General features: G+C 38.2%; 2 protein-coding genes across 2 annotated transcripts; both read right to left on the reverse strand.

The window, feature by feature from the left end:
- Positions 1 to 4,218: 4,218 nt before the first annotated feature.
- On the reverse strand, positions 4,219 to 6,568 carry hoxd9a (homeobox D9a). Its single transcript, XM_047046895.1, has 2 exons — positions 5,930 to 6,568; positions 4,219 to 5,654 (listed from the first exon to the last, which is right to left on the reverse strand). The coding sequence occupies exons 1-2, from the start codon at positions 6,546 to 6,548 to the stop codon at positions 5,413 to 5,415; spliced, it is 861 nt and encodes a 286-aa protein (XP_046902851.1). The 5' UTR covers positions 6,549 to 6,568; the 3' UTR covers positions 4,219 to 5,412.
- Positions 6,569 to 8,552: 1,984 nt separating this feature from the next.
- On the reverse strand, positions 8,553 to 10,781 carry hoxd10a (homeobox D10a). Its single transcript, XM_047047064.1, has 2 exons — positions 9,958 to 10,781; positions 8,553 to 9,264 (listed from the first exon to the last, which is right to left on the reverse strand). The coding sequence occupies exons 1-2, from the start codon at positions 10,688 to 10,690 to the stop codon at positions 8,990 to 8,992; spliced, it is 1,008 nt and encodes a 335-aa protein (XP_046903020.1). The 5' UTR covers positions 10,691 to 10,781; the 3' UTR covers positions 8,553 to 8,989.

Genomic DNA, 10,781 nt, shown 5'->3' on the forward strand with positions numbered 1-10,781 from the left:
ATAAACCGTGTATTTGTGGTATTAAGAGATAGATACTACACAAACCTAAAACCTAACAGTGAACAACGATATAATATTAGAAAATTGATGCAAGAAAAACTACTTAACTGCTTCCTAAAGCATAACTCCAGGTAGCCTAGATTATGCCATGGGTGACGTTGCATGCTACTCGAAATCTATAGTCTGGAAAGATTTAAAGTTAACGTATCAAACCACTCTAGATTACCGACAGTTTGTGTAAATTATTTAGGAGATGTGTACCCTAACTACAAAATCATTGTAAGCCTAGGCCTGGTTCAGATTTTTCAATATGAGCCAATGTTGTCAATCACTCATTAATGTTTAAAGTCTGGACTGATAGTTGTAATCAATGCAGGCTATAGAATCAGAAACATGAGTTTTAGACTTATATGTGTAATCAAAACACTTTCGCTTTATAAAAACTGTGAAAAGCGTCGTTCAGGATTTTCTGACTGTCTGAAATGACAAAGAAACAATTCATGTCCGTTTCCGAAATCACCTTTTAGATCGATCATTAACTTCACAAGAAGGATTAGGAGGGCTGTCCAAGGTGCTGAAGGGAATCTTATGAAACCATCCTTAATCTTATACTGTATTTTCATTTGTATCCTGTAGCCTATTCAATGCTATAAATACAAAATAGCCTAATCTTCAAATAGCCAATCAGTTAAGAGCAAGTTGTTGGCCTATGCACTGCTAATAGGGTTTAAGTCACAGTCTCAAGATCTTCAAAACATCTTAATGGTGGAAGCTGAACCCCATCTTATTCACGTCTTTTTGAGAAGTGCTGCGTACCACAGCCAAACTCCGAGTTGCAATCAATAAAATGAGACACCTCATATTCTTTGGAATACCTTAATTAAATAATTGGCTACCCAAACATTTGAGTGAAAGACAAAGCACTGGTTGCATTTCCCGTTAAAGATCGTTCGTAGTTGTTGAGAGCGTTTTTCTACGAGCAAATTAACGAACGATCGTTATATTTCACGTGCGTTTCCCAAACATACTCTTTACAAGAACATTGGTACTTGACTCTGAAGAACGAAGACGCATCCCGGATGCCAAAATGTGATTGTTTTGTCGCAACTTCCAGACTTTTGGTAAATAAACTTTAACCAAAATAATAATGATTTGTCGGCACAGAAAACGTTTAGGCTATGTAATAATTATGAGCTTTTATCGTTTTTAATTTATATCGTGTGTGGTAAAAAAAAAATCACATGCTTTAGGTGTGCATAGGCCTAATAGCCAACAGGTGTTATGACAGTCAGCGTGATGCATTCATGAATTGCCTCGGCCCATATACGTAATTCGTACACCATTTGATTAAATACACGTGTAGCCTAGTTCTTTGAAAAATATACCAGTTTCAGTTTAACTTCTGTAAAAAAAAAAATATATATATATATAGAATGATTATCTCTATCTTTACGCATCCTAGCCTTGTTTTAGGGTTGGCCTACTGGTGTCTCCACTGAGTATCTTTGCCTAAAATGCATTTAGCGATCTCGTTAATCTACGAGGATTTTCAAGTGCCTCTTTAGCTACGATGGTGTCGGGAAACGGCCCCTACAACTAAGATCGATCTTACAATGGACTCTACCATCAACTTTGGCTTACTAAGCTTTCAGGCAATGCAACCCACTGATTTGTCAATGGGGAGTACAGTTTGTATGTTATAGAGTATAGTTTGTCAATGCGGAGTATAACTTGAAACATTCATGCTAGTGTGGATAAACACATGTTGGCCTCATTAACATTATTTTGTTTTGAACAGTATTATTGTATTTATTTATTTATTCAGTAGGCCTACATAGCCTTGATTTAGTATCGTAAATGGAATACATTAGCATAGGCCTAAAGGCCATTGTTTAGATTATTTGTCTGAGAATGATTTGAACAACATAATTTTGTTCTACAATTGGGCTGAAGTGAATTTACTAGATGTTTGTGGTCATTTCCCGCCTGCTGAATGAGGTGGTATGAGTGAAAAAGCAGCAACGAGTAGGCCTACGTTGCAATGGACTGGTGTGAAACCATGCTTCATGCTTCAGAGAAAAGCATCTTTAAGATAACATGGCACCAACGATGGTCGCACGATGCACATAATTCTTCTCTAGCCATATCTCTGATATCTTAAAGAATAGCCTATATGATTCATGGATTCAAGCCTAGGCCTGAAGCATTTCAGAATGTGTCAATTGGCTGATTCAATTGTAATAGGTAAACAAAGTTGAAACTTTTCGTCAATTTAAGGTATTACACAAGTCCTTATAGCTTAGGCTACGTGCTTTGAAAACAAATTTTACGACAGTCATCCTCGAGGTCTGGTCCAGAAACGCCTGTGGACAGAGACGGGCTCTTTCATTTCATTCGCTCTGGTAGCTCGCCAGTATTACCACCACAGGATTTATTGTCGATGTATTGTAGAAGCTCGGTCTCTTGTGGTGTCGTAAAGAGCTGCTGTCTCTGTAAGTTATCGTATCTGAGAAATTTAGAGCAGTGGCAATGACACGTAATTCCACAAGGATTTGCTTGATAACGCCCGCTCTGGAATTGCATGCGTTCCAGCAGGATTGTAAAATTATTTGACCGAACCTGTGATCGAAACTCGCATAGTTAAGACTGACAATAACCCCTGGATGTGGTAAATAGGTCAGTTGTGTGCCTACGCCCTTTAAGCAAAGCATATGGTTTAATTTATATTCGGATTGCATGGTCTAAAGATGGTGTAAAGTGTTTCAATAAACCATAAACGGAAGCATGGAGGCTAGAGGCTTTAACACATAGGCTATCTATAACACCTAGGCCACAGATTTTTCGTCGTTTCTTCTGATCAGGGCTAGCATGATTGGATACTGCTCTGTTACATCCACCTGTGCGATCAGTCATGTCCCCTGTGATTATCAAATATAATTTTGTAATACCACACGTTGCTGTATAGGCTAGGCTACTGAAGCCGTCCTGCTACAGTCTCAGTCAATACCCAAGCCTAATAAGCTATTGGCTATTGTGCTGTCCATAATGTTGCAACATTAAAGCAAGGTAAAGTTTAAGCGCAAGGCAAACAGGTTTAATACAAAGTCAAGTTCTGACTTACATGTGTTGCATTTTGTAATGTCCCCATTATTTTTGGCTAGATGCATCATACGTTTTTGATTAAATCCCTCCCAGATTGAATACCAAACTAGATATCTGGAAAAGAAACGAGTGGGTTAGGGTGCATAAAGGTCCCATCTTTATCGGCCTCCCTAATAGTATTTTATGAATATAAAGTAGGCTATATGCTATGTAGGCCTCCTATTTGTTTGTATTTTCTTAATATGCCTAGTATTTCAGTATTCAAATGAGGTGTGGGCCTATATTCTGAAAAAGCAAAACAGAAACTGCAATCACTTTCTAAAGTCAACAATAGTAAAACATCAGAACGAAATTATTATGTATTATTATAGACTACTTATTGCTGGTTATGTGAACATACAAAGTTGGATTTGGCATAGCCTAAATGATTACGACAGTTTGCCTACTATTGATATCAATTGTTATTTTTTGTGTAATTGTTGCGTAGGGCAACAATATAGCATTCATAGCATTCATTCCTGTCGGTTTGGCATTTAAAATCATATCAAGTCACGTCTGAAAGACGTGGTCTTAGTGCACCAGTTTTGCTTCATTAGCACTCTCTGGTCGAGCCACTGATATAGCCGTATAGGCTAATTCATTTGTCTGTAACAACCTCCTTTTTGACAGTGATCCACGAAATGTTTTAATTATTAATGGAAAATAACCCGTTCTTTTGGAGGCGTGTTGCATGTTAGCCTACTGATGGCAGAAATAGTAGTCCTTAGGACAACGTCGCCCTCTAGCGCTTTCGCAGACCAACCTTCAAACGTTGAGAGAAAGCAGAAGGGTGCGGAAAGAATAACGTCTCATGACCCCAGCGGTGGAGTTAATACCATTTAGCCTAGTGCTTGGCGATGAGAATAGCCTACACCTTTGGACTGTTTCATTTCCACCTTTAAGCATCACATTCGTAAAGGCCTACGTCGGTCTATTCACTGATCCATTTACAAATAGGCTAATCATAGGCTATATGAACATATAGACCCAGACTATTGTATTATTGAATTCAATACACCCGTCATTTTGAAAGTAGGCTTATCCTTTATTATGGTATTCCATTTCAAAATAGGATTTGAAAAATCATAATTTTCGTCTAAAGATTTCGTGTTCTCGGAGTCTACCAAGCAGCAGTCAAAGTGAAGTTTTGCTGTCTCGATTGGAAATGCAGTTGAAGAATAAACGTGACTTTCTATACTTTAGGGTGGGGGTGATTTCCTCTCTGTCACGAAGACAGACAATTCATCGTCCAGACACTCTGTAGAAGAGTGTCTGCATTTTTGTTTGTCAGCAACGGATTCAAACACCCAAGCAGAGATTTTCAAAGGAGAGTGCAATTACTAGCTTGACCCATAAAATCATTTAGACCAGACGTCTAGCCATCGATATGGGTTTATTGGACCACGTTTCTTCCTGCTTTAAAGCAATTATACGTACAGGTTTGACAATGAATTCGAAATCCGTGCAACACCTCTCACAATCGTAAAGACTTTATTACTATTTCCCCTCAACAATGCAGGCCTCTCTTACATTTTAAGGGAAATCCACGCAAACCTTATGTAGCCTACAGAAATTAGATTAACGGAGTAACCATAACTTTATCGAGTCTTTTTTACGTAGCCTATGAATGATTAAACCCCATAATTTGTAACAAATGTAAAAACACAAAGAAGTATGATCAAGTCTGTGTAAGAGAAGTTTACAAATCCTAAAGGTTTCCAAATAGGCTGCTATAACTGGGCTTTGATGTTCTCAAGCTATAATAAATTGATATGTTAGTTGAATGTGTTTGGCGCCCGTAAGGATGGGCGTAGGTTACATTTGCAGAAGGTTAAACACAATTTAAACATATCAATATAATGTTTGCATTGAAACCTAGCTCTATAGGTACCCCACTGGTTAATTTAACACCAAATCTTACATTCAAATTGAAATGAAATAGGAGCTACCCGACTCTCGGTTGTAAGTTAGTCATAGTTGGAGCAATGCATAATTTGTAGAGAAAACAAAAACAATGAATGTAACATTAACAAGTGAAATTCAAATTATTGAACACAGGTTTAATCCCTGGTGGGCAGGTTATAAATACACAAGAATGTAAATTATTTGTTATTAAGACATGTCTGAGCTTTGAAAAATAGATTCCGGGCACGAAACAAGTTTTCTTTAGCCTAACTAATAGAGAAAGCTTCGAGTGTTTTTTTATATTTATTTTTAAGTTTTATTCTAATGCATCAAATAGGCTAGCACAACCTACAGAATCCGTGGACTTTATTGATCCTTACTACCTCTCTCTCGGTTCATCTTCTTCATTTTCATTCTTCTGTTTTGAAACCAGATTTTGACCTGCCTCTCAGTTAAATTGAGAATTCGAGCAACTTCATAACGCCGGTCTCTTGTCAAATACATGTTGTAAAGAAATTCTTTTTCCAGTTCTAGTGTCTGATATTTTGTGTATGGACATCGCTTCTTCCTCGTTGAACGTGCATGAATCCAATTAGCAGCAGGGTTTTCTGTAAAAAAAAGACAGAACATAAGTATTTGCAGTAAATGATGATGTTGTGACAATCATGATCTAAACACTTGGTTAAAACTAGGTGAGGGTGTTAGTTTAGCGTTAAATTATTTTTGCACCTTTGTTTTAAATACCCAATTTATAGTCAAGGGTACTTTTTTGGCCCTCGGTATGAACCAGACACTTTTATAGGTTATAAAACCAAGAGTTTTACACACCCGGCTCGTACAGTTCTTAGAGGCTGTAAATCATGGGGCAATTTCGTTCACTTACTTGGGTCAAGTTGTTGTTGTTTGTCTTCTTTAGACTCGCTGTGACTCGAAATATCACTGCCAATGCTCTCTTTGGCTACTTTTTCGGGACACTCGGATACTCCACACGCGTAATCAGAGGCAACAGTAGTTTCTCTTTCAAAAGTGGCAACCGCAGTCTCTGTCCTTTTCGGTGGTGAACTTTCGTTCTTTGTTGCATAATGTCGACTGTTGGAGTGAAAGCCTGGAAAAGAAACGTGGTTCGAAATCGGGTCTATCCAAGACCGAACATATCTGTTGTCAGACGCTGAGAGATGAGACTGGTGAACGTATGGATGGTATATCCCAGACACTGCACCGGAGGACTGCGGGTGAACCGAAGACCAGGACGACGGGAACACGGCAGTTTTAGGTGCAAAGCTACAGGATGAAAAATCTGCGTTGTCCCCTACACCTGATGGCCTTGAGGTCGCGGTGTGCGGACCGTGGACGAAGCGAGCACCGTACACATCCTCCGGTTCATGTCCCATTATAGAGTCTACATAATAGTTGCTTAGCGTGCTACTAGTCGACATTTTTGATCCCTTCGTAGTCATATAAAAGGTTACACTGTTACGGAAACCTTCCCCCTGAACAATCATAGTATTTTTGCTGGCTTCATCTACAGGGATTGGTTACATGAATCACGTGATCATATTTACCAATATACAGTGAGTAAATCAGTCCGCTTATAACGGTATGTTTTAATTTGTGTTTTCGTTTCCATTGATCCCAAAGGAACGAGCGATCGAGAGGATGATTGACAGAGTTTACATACTTTTTTTGTAAGTAGCACTTTAAACATGAATATGGCTAGGTGTGGTGACGGACTACTTTTTTTCACGACAGATTAATACACACATTTATTTCACAACCACCACTCAGCACTGATGCAATGCCACATTATAGCGAATGTCTGTAAACTAATGTAAGATATCGTCGTGAGGTATGTCATACACGTGATGCTTGTAAAATATTTTATAGACTACTGAGCCCTCGTAAAAGAAATGTAATAACATGTTGTAAAATAACTGGACACTATTTCCGCACCCATTCTCTGTTTGTATTGTTAGTTTCATTCAGTGACAAGTCACTGTAGCTTGGCTTCTCTTTAAGTTAAATGTATAACGGAAATGCTGTTTGTATATACCCCACTGATTGTATTTATATAGTGCAGCCATAATTTCTTTATGTATCAATAAAAAGTTTATGAGGTGAGTTTGATTATAGTCTATATTTATGTTTTTTTGATATAATGGACTCTTGTAAAATGTAGGCCTATCTGCAAATTGATGCTTAATGCCTACTAAGAGCATTCGTTTGGGCAAAACATTAAAGAAAGAATGAAAAATTATAAAACGCTTATAACTTGACAACTTCATTTTCAATTGACAGTGAGATTTAGAATAAGTGGCAAGAAGAAACTTTTCAATTTGTTTCCAATTGCAGAAACAAGAGTCGCCAAAAGTCAAACGTACGGTGGAATGTTCATGAATTTGTGCTTGAACATCATTGGGCTGTCTAGTCTACAAATAAGGCCTCAACATCAAAATGGCTACATTTGGCTTTTCTGAAGATGCCTAAACTAGGTTAGGCTATATAATTTTGATATGGTCAAGGAGGCATTTTATAAGGAAACTAGTCATGATTTACTTTCTCATTTTAATGCGTATAGAGTGTGTGTGTGTGTGTGTGTGTGTGTGTGTGTGTGTGTGTATGTGTTTGAAGTCCTGTGTGTATGCGTGTGTTTGTATTTGTTGGTTTGATTAACTGACTGTTTATAAGAGATCATCTTGCAGGAATAGCCAATAGTCATGATTTCATGTCACAGGCAGGTCACTGTTAGTTGTGGGATGAAGATTTCGTAGCAGGAATTCCGCCATGACTTTTGCCGCACTGCAGAGTTATAGGTTCACGTTGCATGCCTGTGTTAACTGAAATTGTGCCACTGCATCAGCGCGCAAGCAACTATTATTGGCTTCAAATTGAAGTTAATTAAATAACCCTCACTTGTTGTCATTACTTACATTTTGTAACGTGTTTCTTTTTTGATTACACATAGGCTATAATTGTATGTAGGCCTCTTGTGTCCGATCGTATAATTGTCGCTTCTGATGTCCACAGCAAAACTACCTTTTAATTTGTAAGTGTAGGCTGACAAGAAGGCTAGTTATACACAGTAAAAATCATAAAGGTTTAAAATACATGTATTTTTGACATGCCTATAGCCTAGATGTTTGCTAATTATTGAACAATGTAGCCTAAGCCTATAGCTTATTCAGACATCGTCTATTTGAGAAGAAATTGAACGGTTAGCGTGTAGCCTATTTCAAGTTTGTTTTATAGTGCATTATCACTGCAGATATAACTTAAATTAGGCTACTACAAACATGTTTAGCAGTGGGCTAGCTGTTCGCTGGGTGAAATTCATCTGTGTCTGTGCGCTTACACGAAAGGCACAAATCCATAGGTATATAGCCTACCTTTTTCCAAAATAAACACGGCAAATTTGATAGGCAAACTGCAACATGACAGAAAAGCATGTAAAACATAATAGGCCTATACGTATAGTTGAACCATCAATTTATTGCAGAAAACATGCCACAAACATGCAATAGATTTAAACACCAACATGTAAAACCACATTTAGGCTGGACAGAGACGAATACGATTACTATTGAGCAGTTGAGTTTGCGCTCAATTCTGAACTAATGGTACACGATCAAATCACTCTTAGTAGACTAAATGTGCTTGTCTAACATATTATGACTCTCCAAATAAGTCGCTCTTGCGATGTGTTCACAATCACAAAAACTGTCCAAAATGGATGTGTATCATATTTCCAATAATTTAAGACTATAACCCTGCGATGTAACATAATTCAAAATACACAATGCGTCACCATGTAAATAAAAAGTAACGGTACAATCACAGTTTCGTTGGATAAAATAATGAATCTTGAGTCCAATCCCCCACTGCATTCCATCCCATGTAAAGAGGGAAGCACAAATATACAATAGCAGTGCCTTTCAAATATTCACTTTCACGAAAAGGTGAGATTTGAGGTAAGTTCCCGAATTCGATTTTCCCTACTCATTTTCTTCAGCTTCATCCTACGGTTTTGGAACCAAATCTTCACTTGTCTGTCGGTTAGGTTGACGCTTTTACTGATCTCTAGACGGCGCTCTCGAGTCAGGTACATGTTGAATAGAAACTCCTTTTCCAATTCTAGCGTCTGGTACTTTGTGTAAGGACATCTTTTCTTCCTTCCACTTTTTGCTGTCAACCAATTGCTTGTTGGAGTATTAATCTTGGAATCTGTAATGAAAACAAATGTAACATTTTAGCAACGTGGTATTCTTTTAAATTGATATTAACATGGATTTTTACATTGCAGCTCTTAAAGGGTTTAAAAGGGCATAATGATAGATTATTTAAATGTTCCCAATACACAAAATAAATCAGTGTAGTAACTTAGTTGTAAGGCTTGCAACCTATTCCTGGTCTAGATATAAGTATTTGTCTTTTCTTTCTTTAATAAAAAAAAGACCCAACGACTGTAAATTAACTTCCAAGCTGTTTTTATTGAAATTGAAAAACATTGACATCAAATGAATGGATAAAATCAATAGATGCGATATTCAAACAATTGTTGAGGTAACAATTACGATTTCACAGTTGTGGCTAAAGAACATAAATTGGATGGGAAGATGTCTAACCACTAAACAATATAACGTTTGAAATAATAGCCTACAGCGGATTATTACAAGGCACAACCCTAGTATTACATTGTTTTATAAATAAAGAAACAATAATAGGGCAACCACAAACAACAAACACTCGACTGTGTGATGCGGTCGCACCGTTTCCTGTAAAAGCAGTTACTGCAACCTGAGAAAGGCTCTCATTAAACATTACGACTTTAGGGTTGTTTGTGTTTTATATTGGGTTTTATGATGTTGGAGCGTTCATATTACATCGCAATACGATTAAACCTTTTATTGGACCCACCTTTCGTCTCCTTCTGTGGCAACTCCGGGCTAGAGACTGACGCTTCAGTGGAGCAATTTTTCTCCTCCTGCGCGATGGGCTTGGGATCTGGACTTTGCACTGGTGTGGGGGTTCTGCTGGTTTCCCGGGTTTGCGGTACCTCGACTGTTTTCTTGTCCACTTCGACAAAGGAAGGTAGCTGCGATTTAGGAGTGACTCTGTTAAGCTGCATCAATGTCGTGTTTGGACTCGTCGTCTCGTGGCCATAGTCCTGGTGTTTTCCACTCGCATATGTTTGACTCAGTCTGAAATAGCCCGGAACAGGGATCTCAGGGCCATCAACTGAACACGATTCTGGGATTATATTAGGGTATGCGGGGACATCGGACGACCTGACCTTTGCTCTCTTGTCGGAATACATGCAGCAGTTACTCTCCTCCTTAATGTTTTGTGAAAATGTACAATTAGACAATTGGTTGGACTGTTGATCTATTCTGCAAGATCTCGGATCCGTCCAATTATCAATTTGAGGTATGTACGAATGGACATTCATGCCCATATTTTGATGGTTGACGTCCCCTCTTTTACCGAGAGACGGCAGGAGTCCACAGGTTTGCATTCCGTAAGTTCCCATTTCTACTCCGGACGGCATGTACATGTTGCTGTTGGAGTAAAAGCTGTCAGTCCTGCAAGCACCAATTAACGAATCAACTAGAAAAGTATTTGCCGCGGGAGAGCTGTTGGGAAAGGACATTTTGGATTAGTTTTAAAGACGAGAGAGATGTCCTTTGTAAACTGACATATCTAGCAAAACAATCTCCGTGTAACTCAGGATGCCTCTCTAC

This window comes from Hypomesus transpacificus, chromosome 23, assembly GCF_021917145.1.
Source record: "Hypomesus transpacificus isolate Combined female chromosome 23, fHypTra1, whole genome shotgun sequence".
NCBI classification, from domain to species: domain Eukaryota; kingdom Metazoa; phylum Chordata; class Actinopteri; order Osmeriformes; family Osmeridae; genus Hypomesus; species Hypomesus transpacificus.